General features: G+C 38.0%; 1 protein-coding gene across 1 annotated transcript in view; it reads left to right on the forward strand.

The window, feature by feature from the left end:
• Window positions 1-44: 44 nt before the first annotated feature.
• The window catches only part of UBL3 (ubiquitin-like 3), a 57937-nt gene continuing 32924 nt past the window's right edge, over window positions 45-25057 (forward strand). Inside the window, exon 1 of the mRNA XM_009327744.1 lies at window positions 45-338. Within this exon, the coding sequence (XP_009326019.1) occupies window positions 312-338 (27 nt within the window). The 5' untranslated portion in view covers window positions 45-311. The remainder of the gene's footprint in view (window positions 339-25057) is intronic.

The following is a 25057-nucleotide window of genomic DNA, read 5'->3' on the forward strand; positions in this document are numbered from 1 at the left end:
CCCGCGTGTCCCCGCGCCCCCGGGTGCGGCCGCCCCCCGCCGCCGCCGCTGACAGGGATCTGCTGCCATCTCTGGTCTCCCGCTGGCTCCTCCGGTACAGCCCCGGCACCGCTTGCCCCTGGATATTTCTCCTCCTCAGCCGGCCGCCCTCCCCGCTGCGCATCGGGCACCTCTTTTTCCTAGGGGACGTGGAAGTTGCTGCCTCCGAAATTGACACCGGTTTTGCTTCTTGAAGATCTCCAGCGGGCTGGTTTTGGTGCTTTTTTTTTTTTTTTTAAAGTTGATTTTAAGCCATTTAGGGTAACATCAAGATGTCCAGCAGCGTTCCAGCTGATATGGTAAGTCTTACACTCCTTATTTAACAGTAGTATTGTGGAATAACGTTTATTTCGGCCTGTTTTGGCAGAGAAGATGGAAGGAAGAGGGGCGTGGGAAGAAGAAAAAAAAATCTCGGTTACATATTTAAGGAACAAAAAGTTCCCAGTTAATACCCCCCCCCCCCCCCCCCCCCCCCCCCCCCCCGCGCCCGTGCTTTGCTTTTTGGTAGCGGAGTGGGAAATCTGCAGCGTCGCCTTCTGTGTAGCAAGGCAAGGGGGGGATGTCTGCTTTCTCTTACCTATGGCAGTTAATATCTGACTGCCCTTGCTTATTCCGTGTAGCGCTGCTGTTCAGCTCTATCGAGCATTTTTTGGGGGAAGATAAATATGAAGTAGAGCATCCGGAATTATTTACTCCAGACATTTCTCTTTTTTTCTTTCTAAACCAGCTGAAATTTAGTCTCAGCCTTCTTCCTTGTCTTCTCTCAAACTTCGCTTGTTTCTTACCGACGCTTTGTCTTCCGATGTTGATGGGAAGTTAATCTCTTCACTTGCCGCCGGGTCAGGAGCGAGAGAGAAATTCTCATGCACTTATGTACATGGCGAGGTTCTTTGTGCACTAGCTGCAATCTGGACATTTTTCAAGGGCACTCCTAGTACTTCTTATGGCGGACTGTACTTCAGCCTGTGTTGGATACTCGGCTCGGTACATTTGAAATGGGAAGGTATAGCAGGGCAAGAGGAGGGAGGGCGAATCAGGTCTGCTAGGTAATCTTTCGTTTAGCGACACTTTCCCCATTTGTATATATTTCTATAAATAACTTAACTGAAAAAAAGTTGTGGCTGCAGTCTGATATGTTAGTTCTTTATTCTTACGGCAGAATATTTTCCACGTATCTCCCCCACGACTGTTCACATTTAACGGTGCTTTTTTTCTAAAAGCAGCAGACTTGTCCATGCTTTTTTTTTTTTCTTTCAGGATGAAGTTCTGTTTTGCGAGTAAAACCTGCCCCGGTAGTGATAACAATAAAATCGAGCAGCCCTTGTTTCAGCCATTGATATACAATTAATGGTGCTTATGTATGACAAATGAGCTATTGAAATAATGGTATCCTTTAGTTGCTTACTTTCAGTGTTCCCTTCACAGCTTTTGTACTGCAGTCAAAATGAGTGAATTCTGCCAAAAAAGCAGAAACAGTAAGATACAGAGGATGATCAAACACGGGTTTAAATTCACCTTTTTTTTTCTTTTTTTTTTCTTTTTTTCCCCTCTGCCTTTCTCAAATGCTATAAATACATTTTGCCCACTGGAAGAAAAGGGTGATGAGGACACTATTGCCTCTGACTTTAAATCATTTCAACTATTAATTTTCATATATTTCTTTTTAGGGTCTCTCTGGCTGTTAGAGTGCTTTGAACCCCCTTCTCACTTGCACGTGTCTGTCTTGCATTATACCACAGAAATCCTCTCCTTAGCTGTGGAGAGTTAGATGCAAATCTCTTAGTGCTGCTTTTTAAGTTGCCTGGAGGAGTCCCTTGACGGTGACATGAAGCACTCCTCTTCCCTCTCACCCCGGGGTTGAGCACACTGCCACCTCCATGCTACTTCTAGGTCCTGCCTGCCTGGGAATCGGGATGCTGCCACTAGGCTTGTCATGTTTGACGTTTCACATCTTATACAAAATATACAAATTTTAAGATAGGTAAAATACTATTTTGTTTCTGTGAAAACTATTTCCTTCTGTTGTTATGATGTAATGAGAATACCACTGACAGGGATAGCTAGGCCTAGCGATACTGTTTCTTCAAATCAGGAAGAAGCTTGTTACACATAGTGATGTTTAAATACTGAGTCATTACAAAAACATTTGAATGAAGATGTTACCAATGTCGGTAGAATTTAACTGAATAAATAGACGTATTCTGGTCTGTCTTAGGATTGTTTTGTTGAGTTTCTGCATTATTAGCTGCAGCTTCTCTCTGAAAGTTTGAAGTGTGTTGTAGAAATTCAAGTTATTAAATACAGTTAATAAATACTGCTTTCTAAAAAGAGCACTTGAAAAATCATTTTGGGTCTCTCCTTATCTCAAAGGAGCTTGTTCAGGAAAGAAAATGGGATTGTTATTTGATTGCTCTTTAAAGAGGAACACTTACCAGGCTGTCACCTTGCTTATATATGTTTTTATTTAGTGCAGGATTTTGCAGTTTGCATTTCTCTTATCCACCCATTGTGTAATTTGCATTTACAAAAAAAATTATTTCTGTAGGAGTTGGCATCAGTGTGATGGAGTGTCATATTACGACGACTCCATCACACTTAGTAAATCTGCTATGAATTACTTAAGTATTATAATAATTATGTTTCAAACTGTTTATGTCAGATTAATGAACTAACCCTCTCATAATAATAATAAAAGTATTGTAATTGCTGCTTCTTAAAAATCTGTTAATTTGTCTTCCTTTCCCATCTTTGAGAAGGATCTGCTATACATAAATTTATAGTAGATTATCAAATCTTCAGTAAGCTTTGTACTTGCGTGTAGGCATAATTTGATGCAGCCTCCTTTTCTCTGACATTTGGTTGACTGCTTTCCAGAACTACTACAGATTTTACCACTAACAATTTCAACATCACTTCTTAATGATAAAAGTACTGTCTTAATTATTTTACATTCCACTAATAAATTGGATAGTGACACACCACATTCCGGGTATTGTAAGTTTGTGGTGCATTATTCCTTAGCAATGTGTGTTACTTACAGGTTAAAACTCCACTCCTGGAATGAAACCTGCTAATATGGACCTTTCTACTTGAGTAGTTTCATTAACTTAATAGGACTAGACATGTATGGGGCAGTGCTTGAAGACTATATTGCATATCTAGAGCCTAATTTTGTTTATTTTTTCACGTAAGTACTGGTGATTGTGATGGCAACAGGGCATCTCTGAATATGTTAAATAATTTCATCAGGTAATTTATCAGTTTTGCCACTTGGTAGCAGCTAGAGTTTGACTGTGAATAACAATAGGGCTGTTTGCAAGTTGTATTTCTTCTGTAATAATAAAGAGACGTGAGGTGGTTTATGGACTTGTGAAGTTAATCACACTGCTTTTCTTGAGTTGACCAAATGAAAATGGTTTGGTGTTTGTTTAAACACTGTAGCTGGTTATTTTAAAACGAGCTACGAAAAACCTACACTCAGTCCAGAAGCTATTACTCAATTGAATAATCCCCTTTATTTCAGTGGAGTTATCACAAGAATCTGGGAAGCTGCGTCTCTGTATTCCGTGTGCCTGTGATACTGCTCCTTACAGATATAATTCTTCAGGGATCTTAGAAGTTCACAGTAAGGGGCCTGTATGACTGAAAAGTATTACGGTGTTCGCCGCTTCCTATATCGGTGCGTTTTATGTAGGTACGAAAAGGCTCTGCCAGCACTTTCTTCCTGGGCAGTTCTTTGCATGCCCTCTAGGATATCAAATTCTTTTTCTGTCTGAGTAGTAACTGAGTGATGCTTTTGGCTCATGGTGGGTTTTTGGTTTTTTTTTTGCATTTCATAAACAGCAGAAGACTGAAATCTATCAAACAGTTAAAGGTTTTCAATTTTATGTACAGCTATTGAATCCATATGCTGTACTTAAGAGATGTAGGCGGTATGGGAGAGATTATTTTTAATAAAACAATGTTTGGTGCGAGACACTTGCAGACATGCAAGAGGGTGGAATCTATGGTCTAAAACACTTATGTACATGGATAATGTTAGAAGGGGGCAATAGGTGGAAGATGAATAACAAATAGAAACCCTGCTCAGTTCATGCCTTGTTATTGTTAGCATCTTTAGTGGAAATGTGTATGTGTGTGTTCTTTTTTTAGGAAACTTAGTATAGAATGGTGATGAATAGCTTAACATATATAAGGACTTCCTTTTTAATACATATTAATGGAGGCTAGCAGGGGAAAAGGATTGATGTGTAACTGATGCTACGTCAGTAGGGGAATCTTGGCATCCAGGAACAAGGTTCAGACAGGAGGGACTGGAAGGAGTAGCTGGTTGTATGGCAGCTGAGTTTTGTTGTCTATCATTCAGTCTAAACAATTCTTTCATTTAAGAATAATAAGTGCAGTAACATTATAATACGCTTGGAACATAGAAAGAAAATACTTTGTTCACTCATAGCATTTTAATGTATTGGAACAAAATGCAAGAAGTCGTGCATCTCTGGTCTTCTATTTTAACTGCTTTTCCTTTTGTCTTCAGTAGATCCTTTTTCCTGGTTTTGAAAATTACTGTATTCAAGTAGCCTTTGTGCATATAGTGATAAGTTAGTCCCTTAAGTTTTTTTATAATAAAGGACTAATTCTTTCTCTGTATTTTTGTACCCCCCATGTTGAAAGTTCTTATTCATTACATGCTAAGGAAAAAATATCAGGTTTTTCTGTACGGATATTCTTTTCCTTCCCTTTTTTGATTTTTCACTATTGTTTGCTGATTGTAGCAGATAGGATTCCTATCCTTTGTCATTCTCAGTATTTTGTTTTGGGTTTTTTGCCTCCTTTTGAAGAAGGAATTGGTGGGATCTGTGTTATAAAGAAGAGCTTGAAAAAATCTGCTTCCTGACTCCTTATATATTGAGCCAGCCTCAATATTGCAGCATTTCTTGTAACAAGATGAAGAACCTCCTTCTCTGTTATCTGCAGCAGTGGCCAGGGATAAACTTGTCGAAGCTGGTGTTGAATGTATATATTTGGGTATACTTCAAAATTATTTGTATTTACCATTTCCCCCACCCACCTACCTTTTTTCTTCCACAGATTAAATAATGTCTTACCTATTTATCTAACAACCAAAAAGAAATATCTTAGTAATGACTGGCATTTTTATGTATGACACTGTAGTGGGAATTCCACAGCATCCTAACACATTAAACATACTCCGAAACAATGTTTGCATGTCCTTCATCTCATTTTCTTTGGGGATGAACAGCTGTAACCTGTGGATGAGATAGTGATCGATATTTACGCTGGGCCTTGGTGCAGCACTATACGTCAGATGGAAGTGTAGGCTGGCAGCGTAAACTGTTTCTTCCTTCCTGCCACCCACCCATGTTGTTGTTGTTACCTGAATTGGTTTCTCTCTACTTTTGTTGTCTAACTCCATGGAATACTTGGAGGGGATGTATACTGAAGGACATTTAACTCCTCCCTTGTTGGGAATGCTGGGAAGCCAGCAGTAGCTGCTGGCAGGTTCCAGCAGGGCTGAGAGATAAAAAAACAAAGTACCTGCTGAGTACCTGAGTATAGCAAAATGATCACCTCTACAGCAGGAACATTGAATTCTGCATGTCAAAAGATTGCCAGATGTCATCTGTGGGAACTGGACACCTTAGTCAGGACCTGAATGGGGACAAGTTGCACCTCTCAGGTGTGGAATTAGGGACAACTTCAGGTACTGGTAATCTGTATTTCACCCTGGAGCTTGTGACTGCTGTTCGTGCGTATCTAAACTTAAATTTTAGATCATTCAAGGCCTGTAACTCTCTTCCTTGGCTTGGCTTAAGGCTGTTGTAGGAAATTAGCTTGTCTGAATGTGGTCCCTGCAGCAGACTTGGTAAGCAGTACTTTTATGATACTGTAAACAAAATGACTAAGGGCATGCTTTTCTGTTTTTTAACTGAGAGTTCTTCCTAAGTACAAGAATGTTGTGTGTGAATGTTGAAAGCCATGGTCGTGGTATATGCAGTAAGTGGGATTTACTTGTTTTATATTTCTGGTCAGTCAGCTTTGTTTCTTAGTAAAAGTCAGAATGTAAACTTCTGGTGATGTCTCTGTATATGCTTATGCAATACCGAGCAGAATGGAGAGCTCAGTTCTGACTCAGCCTGTGAGTGCTACTCTAGCTTGCAGGAATCCAGAAATATCTGGAATGTGACTAATCATTCTTGTGGTTCTATGTAAAAGAGATAGTACAGTTTATTTTCAGTCTTTTCTTTGTACAGTATTGGATCCACTAACTTGGTTATTTTTCATTCTAACTACGGTGAAAGGCAGAGCTGCTGATCAATACTCTTTTCCACGTTAAGTCTGTTCTTGCAGCAATTAATTGAGCCTACTGAAGTAGCAAGCCTTCCCTGCCACAATTTTGCATGCGTAAACTTTAGCTCACCATAATTATTAAAGGAATATGACTGAGTGCAGTGCTTTCATTTTAGAAGCTATTGAAAATGAGCAGAATGTCAATGAGAAATTTTAATGTCATTGTTCTCACGTCAAATCTAAACTCTGAGACCCCAGCTCTTCATCAGTTTTGACATAATTTAGAGGTTTGACTTTTGAAATTCAGCTATTGTTAAAAATTACCGTGTAAATTCTGCTAGAAGGACAGCCTTTATTTTTTGACAGCTTCTGTTATACATATGTTGCAGAACATCTTAAAGCAATGACTGGAACATTTTTCACTTGGTATACCTCCAGACAGATTTAAATTCACAGATGTGCCACTAAGTGTTGCAAGCAATGATAGTGAGGAAATACTGAGGGAAGAAAAGAACGAAGAATCAACACCCTGCAAGAATTGTTTAAAAAAAAAAAAAAGTTGCTGAGACATCAGTTGAGGTTCTGCAAATAGCAGTATGCACTTCAATACTATGGTTTTTTGTATCTGAAAAGAAATTTAAGGGGGGAGAAGAGTTGCTAACAGGCTTTCTGGAATGTAGAGAAAATTATTTAGGAGGTCTGTTTATTTTTGAGAGTAACACTTAAAGAAAGAGTTAAGACCTTCTCACTTGTAGATCCGCTGGGCCTCAAAAGTATAGCTCTGCAGAAATACTTAACTGTTGTTGCAGCCGAGTACTCTTGCGTATTTGTGGAAATTTGGTGTATTTTGCAGTCTCTAACTGGGATTGTGTTCAGCTCCTTGACAGCGGATAAATTTGTTGCTGCTCGTAAACCATCCACAGTGAAGGCAATCTCTTGATTTGTATTAAGACTCTGCAAGTCTGTTGAAATCTGATTTTAAAAAAAATGTAGTGTATATTTTCCACAAATAGAAACTTCCTGTAGAATGAAGATTTGGCAGATTACACAACTGTGACACTGCCATCAGCGCCTTGTAGTTTTTTCTACTTTCTGTAAAGAAATTTGAAAATAGCTTGCTAGTGACAGGATACATTTGTGGGTTTGTTTTGTTTTTTTTACTTAAAATTATTTGGGAGATTCAGTTTAGAGTTAAATGGAAAGTTTGCGGCAGAGTTTAGCTGAGACTTTATTCCATGATACTGTTGTTATGGAGACAGAAACAAGCAAGAAACTCCTTGAGTTTTATGTATCCCATATAAATTAACCAAGTAAAAACAGAGATTCTGCCTAGGAGTTTGGTAGGTTTGTTCTACTACCAAAAAATGAATCTATGCCTTAGTGGGATGTAGGTACCAAAATGGTACTTCATGTTCAACAGCATGGAGATGCAATCTGGAAATGTTTGTGTTGGTGTCTACCTACTGCGACAGTTTCAGTTTCTCTTGAGAGCTGGCACAGATTACCGCTCAGGCTAATCTAATTTATGTCAATGGTTTGGACCACTTGCTGAGGAACAAAGGTGATCTTATCCTGGAGTGCTCTTTAGCTGCAGCTGAGGATCTGGATTTTAATCTGCAAATATATTGGCAGTTTGGATGGGAATGAAAGCTTAGCTCCCTCTTTTTTTTTTTTTTAAAGGGTGGTCCTGAGGTCTTCTGGATGCTTTTCTGTGATCTTCATTATGCAATATTCACTGTTTCATGTTGCATAAGAAATTCTCTCAAGCACTTGATAGAAGTGTAGTACCAATTTCAAAATAAACACAAGGAAACTAAATGTGTTTTTCTTTCAGAGATTGAAAAGAACAATGCGTTTCTTCTAAAAAAGAATAGCACTTCAAAGTCATACTGTAGCATTGGTTGGTATCTCCTCAGTGGAGTTATGATATGGTAATGCTTTGTGGTTTGGCAGATATCCACATCACCATAATCTGTTTCTGATACTTAACATACATTCTAGATGGTACTACTTAATCTGTCTCTGGAATCTGACGTATGTTTTTAATACAGAGAAATAATGGAATAGTGGTAAAATAGTGAAGTGCAGTGTTAGTCAAAAGTCTTTTGTAGCTGGAGGTGTAAACCTAGGATTCCTTTCTTAAAGGTAGATTAGTGCCAATCTACATGTGAATACATGTGGCATATGCTAGTAAGCCTCAGGAAAGTTGTTATAAATTATATTACTATAAAATAATTCTTCTAAAATAGCAGTTGTTTTCAGTATTTCTTTTAAGATTAAATACTAACATTTTCCAGACATGCTTATCTTTTATATGCTATAAGGGACTGACTAGAAGCCTTTGTAAGCTTTTAAAGCCTGAAATACCTAGTTGCAGGTTGTTTTTTTTTAATTACAGAATTCATATTTGTATGGGCAGTAACATGAACATAAAAATAAACTTAATTCTTGGGATAGTGTTCTGTGGTTGTATTTGATGCACAACACATTACTTAAGGCATATTAAATTTGAATATTTATGTCATTTTTCCCATGAATTAATACATTTTTAATTTGTGCAAACAAGTTACACAGCATAACAGCTGTGGGGTATGATAGTGAAAGCTAGCTCTCACTTCTGAAGGTGGGTTATTGATCTGTGATGGAAACAAACTTCATTGGACTTGCATGTTTTAGCGATATAGAATCATAGAATAGTTTGGGTTGGAAGGGACCTCTAAAGGTCATCTAGTCCAACCCCCCTGCCATGGGCAGGGACATCTTCAACTAGATCAGGTTGCTCAGAGCCCTGTCCAACCTGACCTTGAATGTTTCCAGGGATGGGGCATCCACCACCTCTCTGGGCAACCTGTGCCAGTGCTTCACCACCCTCAGCGTAAAGAATTTCTTCCTTCTATCTAGTCTAAATCTACCCCCCTTTAGTTTAAAGCCATTCCCCCTTGTCCTGTTGCAACAGGCCCTGCTAAAAAGTTTGCCACCATCTTTTTTATAAGCCCCCTTTAAGTACTGATAGGCTGCAATAAGGTCTCCCTGAAGCCTTCTCTTCTCTAGGCTGAACGACCCCAACTCTCTCAGCCTTTCTTCATAGGAGAGGGGTTCCATCCCTGTGATCTTTTTTTTTTTTTAATGCTATGTATACTTGTACAGCTATTTTTGGCAATAAACCCCAAACTTTCAGAAAGCTTTATTAAAAGATTTTAAGTGAGAGGAATAAATCCCCATTCACTAACTCCATATGATTCAGTAATAATGAAATTAACATGAAATCACACACAAAATTAATAATTTCCAATACTCATATTACAGCACATAAGTGGTGATGAGGATGTATTACTGTGTGTTTGTAAGAATAATTAAAAAGCTGTTCTCTCAATAGAGTTGTGTGCTCTCTTTTATGAGGACTTCCTAAGTTTTCACTTGCATTAAGTTTCTGGATTTTAACTGTTGGAGTGCGATGTCCTATATTAAGCAGGACTAATTGTGGCATGGCATCGTGTGCATGCTGTAGCTGCCCCCCGATAGTTGCTCGGCATGGGTTGTACTGCAGGTAAATCCCTGCCTGAGGTCCGCCTTGCACTGGTTAGTGTGGTTGGGACACTGGGATCGGTGGTTTAGCTATTCTTGTGAACACCTAAGGAGGGCCATTTCTTTCCCTGTTACACAAAGGTCATGGTAATATTTCTTGGAGTCATTCTAGTTTGACTGTATCTTCAGTCAGGAGCTCCATGTTTGTAAGGTGGGGTTTGTCCGGCATGTTACCTTTGGCCATAAAACTGTATAGGGATTGTTTGACTTGAATATTCAAAGACTTTGTACCAAAATGTGCTGTAATGTGTATTCTTCATGCTATGGATTTCCAAGAAAAGCTATTTTAAAGACCACCTTTATAATTTAAAGATGTGGTAAGTATTTTATGTGAGTGTCAGCTCTATGCTAGTTTACTTCAAGCTCAAGTACAAAGGAAGGGAAGCTTTTATCTCAAAAAAAAATTTAAAAATATGCTAGTGAGTATTTCTAGTCGTCTAGACACAAGACCGGGGTTTTAAGGTACAATATGTCAGATCTGGCATCAAGAAAACAGTTTGTTACTGAAAAACTTGACTTTGTCTTGAGGATCTCATTTTCATAACTAATGGCAAGATGACTAGGAGCTGTCATTAAAGAGAAACTGCAACTGTGTTTGATTTCTGTCCGCTTATTCCCTCTGGCCAGTATAGTTTCATACGAATCAGGGTTTCATATAAATCTGGAAATGGGTAACTTTTTTCCCAAATTACATATGTTTGAAATTATTTGGAGGTTTAAAATATTCTCTGTAGTGGGTGGAATGCTAGGTAAACTGTAAGCGGGATCGTGATGAGGGCTCCAGTAAAGGTGGCAGTGGGTATTTGCAAAATTATTTTAGCTTGGAGATAGTGACCTTTGAATTGTGTTTATTCTCACTAAGAAGGGAGTCCTGTAAGAAGGTGGTTCCTACATGCCACTTTTTATGGGAATGAAAATGGGCCCTGTGTGCCCATTTCTTCTGCTTTGGGGATAGCCAGGGAAATCCCTATGGAGGGCTACAGTGCAGGTTCAGAATGCTTCTTGTTCCAGCACTCTGATGCTGGCACTTGATGATGCTAGCGTATGCGCTCCTTGTACTTACTGCAGGTGGTAAGTAGGACTTGGAAAGATTTTAATGGGGAATCTATAAAGTTTTGGTGGGGATGGACTCCAGAGCCACAGCTATATCTTTCCCTGAATTGACTATGAAGAGTGTAAAATCTCTCTATAAAGAGCCTGGCACTTCTAAGCTGAGGTTGTCTTTTTCAGTAGAGATTTGTGGCTTTTAAGCAAATACAGTTTATCTTGTATTTTTTGCCACTGTGAGTATGGTGCGATATTTATGTCATACATGGAAACTCACATTAAGAGGGAACTCTTCCACTTGCAAAATGAAATACAAAACCAGTCATAAATACCAGGATAAAGACTGTTTAACAATATTTATCCATCCTGTGGTATAAATGCATAATTGTCTCTTCTTCCAGAACCATGTGCTTTTCTCCCGCTCCTTATTCAGCACCTCCTCATTGTTCAGAGACTGGATCGGTGCCTTACCTTCCTGTACTGCTCAAACTTTTCTTGGAAGATAAGTCTTACTTAATCTTGAGCCTTCCTGTGATACTAGTCTCCTTAACAAGTACTTAATAAAAATCCCATTTATTTTTGGAAGATCTGTGAGAGAAGAGGTTATTATTTATCAAAAATTGTGGATATGATGGAATGTAATTTCTCTGGCCAGTTCTGCTCTGGTGCATCTTCAGTGCCTGTGAGTCTTGGTTGTATTGCATGACTGTGCCAACATTTCAGTTAAGCTAGTGTGCTCTTTGCTGATGTGAAGGTTTTATTCCAGGAGACTTGTGGTGGACAGCGAGTTAATTAAAATGATGCAAAAGTCAATAAAATATTTATACATTGATAGATGCTCCCAAGAACATTTGGAGAAAGGTTGTAACCATATTTGTTAACAAGTTGTAAAAAGCAAGTTTTGAGGCTAATGCTTTAGGGGAAGGTGGTTTTCATACCAGCTTTGTCGTAGGGCTATGTTAGTATTTCTTTCAAGTCTTGTTACTGATTGAGAACCACATGATTTTGCTGAAGTGTTTTTGTTGATCTTTCAAAGAAACTGAAATTCTGAGCACTTTATTATCAAATATTGCCTTAATATAGCTGTCAATTTTCATGTTCCTACTTTTCAAATAGCGTGCTAGCAGTTTAAATACAAAGCAATCTCGGGAGAAGAAAACAAATCCACAGCAGTTTCTGATGTTCAAGGACATGGGGATTTAGTGTTATTCTTAAATTATCTCCCTCAAATTCTGTATTTTTTTTTTTTTTTTTAGGAAATGAAATGTAGGAAAGACAGCTTGCCCTATCCATAGAGCACAGAATGATTATCAGTCAGTGCCTTTATCTGCAATGTGCCGCTTGGTAAATTTCAAACTCGGCTTAAAAATAAAAAAAAAAGGCAAGCACCAAAGTGAATAATTCAGAGTGCTGACTAATGCCAGATAAGGCAGAGTGAAGGTAAATAGTTTCCTGCCTTTTATAGTTGATTCTGCTGCTGCGTATCAGTCCTGACTTTGATGCTTAAATAAGTGTCCTAGGTTATGGATTTTATTTATAATGAACATGTGGTTAGGAGGTGATTTTGTTCCCCTTTGTTGTTCTCTTCTGCCAAAAAAAAAAAAGAAACTTTTTGTTTTGTCTCATAGTTCTTAGCATATAGAAATGAAGACCAGAGGGAAAGAAAATTGGTGTAGTTAGTGCCTCTATTAGTACAGTTTCAAATTTTTTTTCTTTTACTAGACGTTGTTTTGCAGGTGGAAGATAGAGAATTATACTTGAATAAACACAGCATTTGCTGCAGTCTTTTGTATCACATAATAGTTTTTCTTGGAACGTATTGCAATCTGATTTTACAAAAAATGGGATACAGTTTTTAGGAAGAACCATAGCTCTTTGTTGTGGGAGTTTGAAATTTCCTACACAAAAATCACTTATTCAGAATCTTAACATATAGTAGTCTTGTATTTTTGTTCTGCCTTAACTTTGGGGTAAAGCCAACAGTTGTTTTGTGGTGCTCTACTGGAAGCTGTATTGGCTAACCCTAGAGTGTCTGTGGAGCTCTTGGGATAGGGAAGAGAAATCTTTTGAATTGTTTCAAAGTAGTTCTTGCTGGATTGCTGGAAAAGATGGCATTCACTTTCTGTTGTAGGCATTTTGGACTGCTGTAGCACTTTGTAGGATGGGTGGTGGTAGCAGCTGAAAGGAGTACAGAGAGATACCAAATCATGATTACACAACCATCTAGTGACAAAGGTACAGGCACTGAACACAGTAGTGTCAAAGCCTTCAGGCTTATTTATGGGCAGTAACTTGCCATACAAGCACGATGGGCAGCGAGAAACAGTCAAGGAGTCATCATAACTTTCTCTTACCATGTATAGGTTTTGTACTCTCAGTGGTTAAATTCCATTTAATGAAGTTTTAATGTGTTAGATAGTAACAGGTTTCTGATGGACGTCCTCACTCTTCTTCTGCCTGCCAGTCACAAACATGTCCAAATCCATCCTTTAATATTTGTATTTTCAGTATTGGTGCTGAATGGAGGTAGAAAAGCAGCATGTGTTACTTTGCTGTGTGGAAAAATTATTGACATGCGTCCATGTAAACATTATCTCACCTTCTGGCAAAAGTAAATCTTAGATTACCAAATGTAGGCTCTAAAGCAATAAGGCTTCAAAGACTTTATTCAGTTGCCTAAACATGGCATTTAGTGCCAGTTCACACGTGCCAGTGTGTCCAGGATGGCCAGAGAGAGCAGGCAACAATGACACATGAGTTATGGGAGACCCATGCCCTTCAGGAGGAGCAGCTGCACTGTATGGGGGGAGTACTTCACAACGCCTAAAAATAGCACTAGATGTATATGTTTAGGTAGGTTTTTTTGAGCTGTCGGGGCTTTGTAAAACCGCATTTGCAACACTTTCATATTGTTTTTTGTTGGGTTGTCTTTTCCTAGCTTAAATTCATTAAGTAGTGCTTCAAAATCATTACATGTTTTAATTTACAGTAAATCACAATTCTACCAGCTTTGTTATTTCCTACAGAAAACTTTCTCATCTACATTTGTGAATACTGCAGTAGAAAGAAAATTTTCCAGCATTCAAAATACATTTCTTTCCTTTTAGCGTAGCAGATCTTCCCCTAATTACAACTATATGGAAATTTGAATAGTTGTAGGTGTACTACTGCTTGTTGTGGTGAAGTAGGTACAGTGTGATTGCAGATCTTTGCCAAGCCTGATCCAGTCTAAGCTGTTGCACGCAACCTGTTAAGAAGAAAACGGACGTTTGTACACGTTATCACAATAAATTTAAAAGTAATTTAACTTACCAAACAAATGAAAATTTTCAAAATTAACCCAGTTGTGTAGAAATTATCTGAAGACTTGAAAGTGCGTTATCCATCCTCTTTGTAATTCATTGTATAAAATTGGACTTGAATGGTCTATTCTAAACATCACAGCAGAAATGTGGTGTGTTTTTTGCCTAAGTGTGTGATCACACTTGTGGGGCAGGACAGAAAGAATACTGTCTATACAAATGCTATGTTGTTTTAATGATACTGAATTTTTTATAATGGAGTCTTGCAAAGAAAGTCAGATATGTTGGGGTTTTTTATATTAGCTTAAAAGAAAGAGGCTTACTACTTGCAGCTTGACAGGTCTCTCTTGACATTTGGCCTGAAATGTTTGGAAGATATTTCATATCCTCAGAGCAGAAATGGATATGAGTGGGTTGAAAATTTATGCTTACATAATTAAATAACGAAGATTCTTTAGCATTATATAAGATATGAATGCAGGGAAGCCTGTTATCATTGCCCTAGCAAGGTTTCTGTTGTATAGCGGAGTAAATTTCGTATCTGTAATTTAATAAGTACACTTTACATTTATATTTTGGAGGGCAGCTTTTGATACTTGTGTATTGCTAAAAGTTGAGTTATGGACTGAATGAAGCCTTTGTGCTGTGTTTCGTATTAGCACTTCGTTTTGGCTCAATTTAAGTTTTGAAACATTAGTTTAGTGTGTGTGTGGTGGAGGATTTTTTTTTTTTAATTAAGTTAGAAATCTAATGATCATAAATAAAACACTTCTAGCATAAATTGTTGTAGTATTTGTAAAGGAGGAAACAATATCCAAGCTACTTCATTATTATCTTGAAACTAAACATATTTTGTCTCTGCATACTTAAAAACTACATCTTATTTTGCTTAAACACTTCATATTTTGAGGAATTTCATGTAGAGGAATCTTTATATGGTAACTGTGTAAATAGATATGTATCTAAATATAGTCTTCATTCCTTTGACAAGACTAATCTTTGCATTTGTGCTTCTAGCAGACCTCTTTTGGATGGCTAGATTTCATTACTGAGGGATCAATCAAAAATTTACAAAGTAGAATTGATAAATCAGGAACCCTGGAAATAACACTTGACCTGAAAAGTCATGTGTTGGTTTTTTTTTTTTAAATCATTTTTAAGTATAAAGAAGCAAAGAACTAGCAGTCCACAAGTATATTCGTTCAACTCCATCCATTTTCTGTTGTGGATACATGGGCTGTTACGCTTTATAATACAGCTTCTATTTGTGGTTGAGTGTATCATGATTGTTGAATGGAGGCAGTTTATTCAAAAGACTTTTATTGTTCAAACTAAGCTGAAAAGGATCTGTAGGGTAAAGCTGTGACCTAGTTCTGGATTTCCATGCTTTGGAAAGCATTATATTGCCAAATCTGTGCATGTGTGTCTTTGTTTAATTCTCTTTCCTTCTCTTTGAAGACTGATGATTAATAAATTATTTTTAGGTTAATAGTTACATATCTATGAATAGAGTGTGCAAAATATTCTATTAAATGTTAAATTTTAGGGTTTATTTTTTGTGGGAAGAGAATTTTTCACCCAATGTAATGTATTAGAGAGAAGGTCAGCCTACCTAACTCATGCTGGCTCTAAAGTAAGTATCATGCACATTTGTAGCACCAGCTTGCTACGTATGTAGGGAGAATTGACTGCCTAATCTGTACTGATAGGTATTTGAATTTTGTAAGTTTAATTATGTTCACATTTCATTTTCAGGAATGGTCAAGTCTCTGTAAATGAGCAAATGTATTATTAAGACATGTACAAATATTATAGATTTTTAAAATTAGAATGAAGAATTGCAGTTAAGCAGTTGTGTTCTGTGTTTTGCTTTGCTTTTAAGTTGGTGAAATATGGGGCTGTGCTACTTCTAATAGTGGCTTGACCCCATGTTGAGCTTGATTTTTGTGGCATTGAACTTCCTGGTTAAGAGTTCACAGGACTGACAGATGTTTATTTGCAAGTTTGAGAAAAATCCCTAATATAAAACAATGTTTTCTGAGAAGGTACCTTCACTTTTCCCTATACCATGTGAAAAGGTTAAGACTTTGATTTATAAAGTAATAGAAGGGAATTATATTTGTTATTTAAAACAAACAAATCTCCTTTCCCCCCAAACCCTGTGATGTAAAACAAAGATAATGGAATTACTCTTTTCTTTGTGAAAATTGGGTGTGGTGACATGGCATTACATGCCAAAGGAGTATATATAGAAGGCAGCTTGGATATACGAACGAGGGGAAATTTTTTATTGTTTGGGGTTTTTTTCCTAACAAGCAATATAATATTCAGGCATGCCCCTAGCTTTTTTGCTTGGCATGCCTCTAACTTTTTTTGCTTGAGGTACAAGAAAGTAACCCTAAAACTCCTCACTTTTCTGAGCATGGAATTTTTTTTCTCAGACAGAAGTAGTGTGGAATAGGATATAATCTATAGAAACATGTTTTTTCTTCTAAACATAAGTGTATGTACTATGATAAATGCTTAGTTTTGTTTAATTTGAGAAATATTCTAAGGCTATTGAAATATTGTTTCATTTGAGAAATATTCTAAGGCTATTGAAATATTGTTTCATTTGAGAAATATTCTAAGGCTATTGAAATATTGTATCTCAGTTACGTTAAAAAAATATATTCGGAGACTGAAGCAAAGACCAATTTCATAACCTGTGCCACCATCTGTTAAATGCACTAGAAGCTTATTTTTTTTTTTTTCCTGGATGGGTTTAGCCAGCTGTCCATTTTGCACTGTTGCCTGGATGGAGGCGTGCATTTAAGAATAACACAGTAGGCTTTCTGTGAGTTGACAAAAAAGCTTTTTTATTTTGATCTGAGACTCCTTTAGCTTGTCTGACACTTCCTTATATTTAGTCTCTGGCTGAGGAATGTATTTGAAATCTTTCCCCTGTTGCACTCCTTTAGTCTCTGCTTTCATCTTCTCCCACTTAGGTCTGGAGCTGCTCCACAGGACAGGACATGTGCCTTCTCACCAAACCCTCTGTGAGGCATGTGGATGTATTTGCTAGTGGCAACCCAAAGTCTATTCTAATCCTATGGACATCTAACACAAGTGGCATTTTGTTAATCTGTCTGGCACTTTCTTTATCTGGCCCTGTGAGATGATACAGCTTTTTGTAACTTTATTTTCTTTTAGATGACTGTTTCAGGATGGTAATACAAACCATAGAGTTTACTGAAATTATTTTCCCTTTTTAAATGTTGTCTTCATGATAAATAAGACCTATTCAATAATGGTGTCAGGGTGACCTGGCAGATTTTAGTGTTATGTTGTTATTATGCTTAATTATAATTTATATAAGGGCTGATGAGACAAGGAAAAAAATTGGTATTTACAAAAGGATGGAAAGAAAATTGTTGCAGGTCAGTTAATCATGCTATTCTGCTGTTCGGTTTGCAGCAAAACAACCTGTATTCAGAAAAAAAAAATAAGTTGCAGAAAATGGTTTAGAATTAGAAACCAGCTCTTTGCTGACTGCGATTTAGAGCTGGCTTTAACTCTAAAACGTAGTTTTAGAAATTCATTTTCTGACTTCCCCAGGAGTTTTGCTTTTCTTTAAATTGTAAAATAATGCCCAAGTAAAATCTGGCAGAAGTCAGCTGAAGAAGCTACATGAGGCAATGCGCTGTATTTTCTGATTTGGATTTCCATGAAATATATTGTGTGCTGCGTCTGATCACTCACACTTAGGATGGCAAAGCTCCTTTCGTTGGCTCACTCTGTTCTGTCAGGTTGAGGCTATTGGGTTGGGAAAGGATTTGGCTTCACTTCATGTGGAAATCCATGTTTGTTTATTCTTCATCACAGAGTTAGCTAGAGGTGTCTGCACCACTTAAAAGCATGAAACCACTGAATTCAATGTTGTGTATGAATACCCCAGTATATTCTCGTCCTGTCCAGCTTCGTTTTCTGATCTTCCCAGAACAGCAGCGCTCTGTTTTGGTGCAGCTTGATGGAGTAGCATTTTGCTTTGTCTCCGGAGTGTAGATAAGCATATGAAATGGGAACAAGAATTTGTCGCTATTGTAGGGAGGACATCTGTGCTACTAATCAAGCTATGGTATCAAAATATTTGAAAAGCTCGCTTTTCTTATATGCATGTGTCAGTTGGATAAACTGAACTTGAGAATTAATTGCATCCAGTCTCTGCTGTTTGTACATGGTTTGCTTTGCTTAACTTTATTGGCCCAGCTCATCAGAGGCTTATTCTAGGAAGATCAAGGACCGCAAATCTATGCTTTTAAAATCTCCTTTGCCCCAGCCCTTGTCTCCAAGTCTCACTGGAAGCTTTGTAGCTAAAACCAGGGTATAGAAGGTGATGGCAAGACAGTCCATTTATCTGTGTTTCTGGCAAGTGGACAGCCAAACCAAGCACTTCGTGCCTTCATTCAAATGTTTTGATGAACCAGTGGACAAAATTGTGCTATAAGCTCTGTTTTGGCAATTCAGTTTCTCCCTCTACTTTTCCGTCTAGCCATTATGTCTATACATGACTAGCCATATAACACTTGCCCTCCACTGGCCATGTTTCCACCATGTCCTTACAGTAGGATTTAGTTAGTGGTCATGCAGCTGAAAGAGGAATTGGCCACTGAGTGATTTGATGGAGGAGTAATCTACCAGAAATTCCCCCAAAGCTTTTCCATACGTCCAGCTTAAAACCACTCATCTGATGATATTAGGTTCACTAGATCTGACCCCAGCAAAGGGGAGAGAGCGGGAGCATCCCTTTCATTGATAGCCTGCATTCACACAGGTTCAGATGTAACAGAAAATGCACTCTCTTTATGCAAAGACAAGCTAGCTGAATGTTAGAGATCCAAGCGTGCTTACATTTATGTAACCACCAATGTACTGAGACAATACCAATCTCCAAGTAGGATCGTAACAATGAACATAGCTTAAAGGATTAGTTGCTTATCAGGCAAAACAGAAGCACTCTTCTAATTTTTTTATTTTGTGAATTGAATATTAATAGTAAAAGGCACATGAATACCTGAATAGTGTTAATTTTAAATAGTTATTGCTGTTGTAAACTTCAGATGAAATTGAATAACCAAGAGGAGAATTAAGGAAATAAATTTCTTTCATTTTAATACCTTTTTGATGCAGTATTTACTCACTCCTTTCTCACATTCCTGGTGCCATATTTATCAGACATTAATTTCCCTACTGGTGCTGCTTTGTGTGTGTGTGTGGAAATAAATCAGAGGAGCAGTGAGAAATCTCTAGCAATAAAAATCCTTTGGCCTGACGGAGGACGCGAGTTTTAATAAAGATATCATGCGCATGTGTGTGGGAGGCATTGGAGGTGTTCACCTATTCCTGTAAAATGGTTTTTCTTGTTTTGTTTAGCCCTTCAGCTGTCATTGTAGATAGAGATAATAGTATAAATTGTTAAGGTAGAATGAAAGATTTTTTTTCCTTTTTAACTCTTGGAGTCTCATAGAAAATTTGTGAGTCAGAGGTTGTTATACAGAGATAAAGTTCTATACCCATAATAAACTATTTTTCCAGAACCTTTTAGTTGGGCTTAAACCTGTTGGTGGAGCTGCCAAACGTGGTCTTTGAGGCTCTACTCAGTTTAGTGGTGCCTTGATATATGGAATATGTTTAATACAAATGATATTCAAAAGTAAGAAAATCCATATTTATAGATCATGGAGTCATAAGGTTAGAAGAGACCTCTGAAGGTTGTGTAGCCCAAAGCAGAGCTAGCTGTGATGGTGGCTCAAAGCAGGGCTAACCTCAAACTTAGATCGCGTTGCTCAAGCCTTGTCCACTTGAGTTCTGACTGTGTCCAAAGATGGCGATTACGCTGCCTCTCAGGGCCAGAGCTTGCACAGAGCTCTCTGTGCCAGAGCTTAAACTCCCTTCACTGGGAGGGTTTATCTGCATGTGCCGTGGGAATTTCCCTGGCTGCAGCTTGTGACCATCAAGATGGTATAAAATGCTGTTAGATACTTTAGCTCCTTGAATAAGAACTTGCAACCAAACTATATCAGAATTCCTTGTATTTTAAAATCTGAGTGATTGATTTGAAATTTATAGCAGATAGGGAGTTTGCCTGTGCATAGGAGTTTTAAGAGATACCTGTGATGTTTTTTCAAAATAACCTATCGTTCTGCATTCCTGATTTCTCTTCATTGGGGTATTTACACTTGTCCATAGATGGAATGGTTGTGATTGTGTAGATTTTTATTGAAAAATGGGCTTAAATGAAATACCAAAAAAAATTGTCCCTCTCAGTTATTTAGGTGGGAGTAGGAAAGAGAAAGTAAATTTGGGGGGGGGGGTGTGTGTTAAAGAGGAACTTAAAAATAGCAAGGCACTTCAATTAAAAATAGATAGCTAAATAGGAACAAAGAAAAGAAAAGAATTGTCTCCAAATGCAAAACAGGCTCTTGTATGTGTGAAGTTTTGGAGAGGAGCAGTTGATAAGATTTTTGTAAGGCAAAAACAATAAACAAGGAAAAGTTTATTCTCTTTTTGTTGTTGTTTGTAACGGCAAAAAGTACTTTAAATATGTATGCACAATGTTATGTTCTCCCTTCCATCTTTTTGGGTCAGAAGTTAACCTTTTGTTCCTTGCATGTATAGTAACCTGCATTTTGTTCACTCATATACTCTGTTTAATGTGTTGCGGGTTTTTTGTTTTTAACTTTATTTTAAGCATTGAGGCTACTGAAAGAAACAAACAGAATAAGGGGAAAAAGACACCATCAAAATGTCTTATTTAATCTGAATGGTGCCAGTGATACTGAAAGAGGTTGGAAAAAAGTGCAAATTGTGTTTAAGTTCTCTAAAACACTACATTGCACGTGTTTCATAGATTTTTGAAAACACATACTGCAAGAGAGGTTCTCATCTCTGAAATATACATCCTGGTGGAATTTGATACTAATTGCTGGAAAGGAGGAAGATCATCTGGAACAGAATATTGCTGTTTGCTTCTGTTATGGGAGAGGAAAGGGGCATCAGTTAGTGATCTTGTCCCTGGCTGGGCAAACGCTTGATGTGTGCTTTGCTGTCCTGTGCTTCACTGTGGATGCTCCACTTGGATGTCCACGCTGTTGTTGTACCTTGCTATTTGTATAAAACAAAGACTCTTTTATTTGGGTATCTGTTGCCCTGGCTTTATTTACAAAAAACCCATCAGTTTTCTGAAGTGTGATAAAACACAATTAACATTCTTAGTTTAATCCCGCAAGGCCATTGGGACCTGTGCTCCTCCCATATGGATAATGTCACATCAAATGTGCAATACCTCCACCTGCATATTATCAAGCAGTGTCATCCTCACAGCAGGTTGTGAAACTGTCAGGTAGTATTTTATCTAAAATACTGTCGCATCATGTAAAGTTCTTCACTTTATGACTGCTTGTGTGTGCCCATTTTGCTATCTCATTCTAATACCAAGTGTAAACAGGCAATGAGTCAATGAAGAAAAGCATGTTTATAGTATTTACATATCAACGGATTGTGAATGACTGTTTATACCTCGTGAGTTTTTTGATCCTTGCAGATTTTTCAGGAAAAAAATATCCATACCTATGGCTCAAAGAAAGAATTTCAATACTGGAAACAAAATTATGACATAAGAAAACACCCAAACCACCTATAAAGCTTTGTAGACTCAGTAAAGGGTTTGGGTAATATACTAGGGAAGTGAAGCTTCAGAAGATCTTAATTTTAATGAAAATGACACTGTGTTGGGTGGTTTTTTTTTTTTCCTCCCTTCAAATATAAGCCATGAAGAGAAAAGTTCATGCTGTTCTAATGAATTTTAAAAATGACCTTTTCGTAATCTTAGTAGTTACAGGAAGAAATAATAAAAAAGCACAAAAAATACCTTCAAATCCCAAATGACTTTCTGAACAGATATTTATTTTCTGCAATATGTTTGTCTTTCTAAACAGATCCAAGGGTTGGTTTATTAAATTTATATTTAATTCTCGGTGCCAAGAGAGGATTATGAGTAAAATGAGAAGAATTTTTAAGTAGGTTTATATACCAACAATTGAAAACATTCTGATAAGACACGCCTTTCTTTCCTGGACTTTTGCCTGGCCTAAAAGTCCTAAAATCCCCGGTCTGGTTGTGGGAAAAACTGTGTTAATTCAGGTATAATGTAGACAGCCATATGGTAGGAGAAGAAACAGAGGGAATTTTTTTTTTTTTAATTAGATAATGGTGGAGATACTGTAGACTACAGCATCCTACAGTGCCAGCTGGAAACTGTGCCGTGCCCCTTGCCAAACTGCTGAAGCTTCCCTTTTCTGAGCTTTCTTTATCAGTGCTTTTTACAAGTTCCAGTTCCTCTAAGCACAGGGATAGTCCATCCCAGTAATTGGGAAAATGAGTAGATGAGCCAGTAGACTGGCTTGGTTAAACGGGGAACTCACAGCTGGATCATTAAGCTTAAGAGGCAGTACTTAATGGTTGGTTTCCTACCTGCAGGTTGGTTACAAGCAGACCCGCAGGGGTCTGTTGTAGGACCTAGATTGTTTAATAGCTTTATCAGTGACCTGGAAGAGGAGACAGACTCATTAGGTTTGTGAACACCAAACTGCAAGTGCAGCTGAGCTGCTTGAGGGCAGGGCTGCTGTTCAGAGGGACCTAGGCAGGCTAGGGAATGGACCAGCAGGAACTTCATAAAACTCAGCAAGAACCAATGTCTTGTACCTGGGGTGGACTAACCTCCAGAAGTGACGCATGCTGGGGACTGACTGAGTGGCTGGGGAGCGCAGTGGGCCAGACGTGAGCTGGCAGTGTGTCTTGGCAGGAGTGAAGGCTAACGGCATCCGGCTGATATCAGGAGGAGCGTAAACCAGGGAATTAAGGGAAGTGATTGTTCCCCTTTACTTGGCACTCAGTAGACTGCATCAGGAATACAGCGTCCAGCTTTGGACGGGTTTTCCTGTACCACACTGGAAGAGGAAATGTATTAATCAGCTGTAGCATGTTCAGCAGAGGCTGCTGGGATGGTCTGGGCTGGAGCACTCCTCCTGTGAGGAGAGGCTGAGGGAACGGGACTTCTTCAGCCTGGAGAAAAGCTGGCTTTGAGGAGATTTAACACCAGCCTCTTAGTACTTACAAGGAGGTTACCCAAAAGATGGAGCCAGGCTTTTTACTGAGGTGGGAGGATGAAGGACAGTGGCCATAAATGGGAACGGGAGAGGTTTTCAATTAAGGGGGGGGGGGGAATACTGTAAGAATAACTGATGGCATTATGGTTTTTTGCTTTTGCATTCATCTATATGAAACTTTTGACTCATTCATAAACTTGCTGCATGTTTTTTAGTGTTCAGGTTTACTTTCCTCTATCTTGTTGCTTGCTAGAGAAGTCTTCTGGTCATAACAGTTAGTAAAAGAGCTTCCTTCTTTTCCTGATCCATGGTGAACCAAACCACCCCGTGCAGCTTCTGAGGGTATATATTTTATCTTTATTGGATAGATGGCAGAATATGCTGGGACGTAAAGATGCTTCATAAATTGGCCAAATCCTTAGGTTGAATGACTGCTTTGTTGTTAATAAATTACCTTGAAATAATTTGTAATTAGATCTAGGTTAAGGTAAAATTAAAAAACACACTCTATTTATAATATTTCAAGTAGAAGACATAAATGATATAAAGAAATATCATACAATACAAGAAATACCATATAAGCAAATACAGAAATGGAAGAGAGGGTTATAGTTAATTGATTTACATTAAGATTGAATCTGGAAGACCTCCCTCTTGTATCCAGATGGTTTGCCATATTTTATTTCTGGAAACCCACCTTGACAGGGATGCTATCTTTTTGTGTAGTGTTCCATATGTAGTTGCTTCTCCTGGAACCTCTTTAATTTATTTTTTTTTTTAAATCCCTGGCTTTTTAAAAATCCTGAAAGGCTGTGAACATATTTAATCTCTCCCTTGAAACATCTTAATTTATACTTCAGAGAATGTCTTCCGCTGTGCTAACTCTTGCTTTCTCGAAGATGAAATTGCAATTTTGTTTTATCAGGTATCATTTTCAGTTGGTTTTGTCCTGCTAATAACAACTAAAGAAGACTTAAAACTTCTTGTTCTTCCTTCTGTGCCCTCTCTAATGCCTATAAATCTTTGAGAGAAATGTCATCTTCAACTACATCTCCTATCTGTGTCCAACATTCATTAAATAACACGCTTGTTACTAGCATCTAAATGAGATAAATGTATATATCTCACTATTGGTTGTAGATTTGGGACCAGGCATGGCAATAAATTACACCTTTGGGGTGATAATGGTTTTGAGGTAGTCTGTCCTTCAGGGGTGCTATAACATTATTTTCTCTTGTTTTTTCTGCAGCGTCTTTATTGCATCCTCTTTAGATGACTCTCTAACTCTCTTTCACTCCAAGCTTTCTTGTAGAGATTTCAGAACACTCTGTCCTTGGTACTTGTGTGGTCATGTTCGTGCACCCGTCTCTGCTCTGTCTCTCCCTGCTACAACTTTACCAAACATTTCCTTGTTCACAGACAGAACCATCTGCTGCCAGGTTTGTATGAAAACCTCTAGTTCAGGCTTCTCTCCTGGTCCAGCTAAAATCTGTCTGTCCCTCTGACACGTCTTTGATTAGCTCAAGCAGAACTGGGCCTAAAGCTATCTGCTTTATCTCTGTTCTGGTTATGTGGGCAGTATCAGCTTTCTGATCATCACTTGGGCCTATAATTTGGGTGCCATTT

Source organism: Pygoscelis adeliae, unplaced genomic scaffold, assembly GCF_000699105.1.
Source record: "Pygoscelis adeliae isolate BGI_AS28 unplaced genomic scaffold, ASM69910v1 Scaffold14, whole genome shotgun sequence".
NCBI classification, from domain to species: Eukaryota; Metazoa; Chordata; class Aves; order Sphenisciformes; family Spheniscidae; genus Pygoscelis; species Pygoscelis adeliae.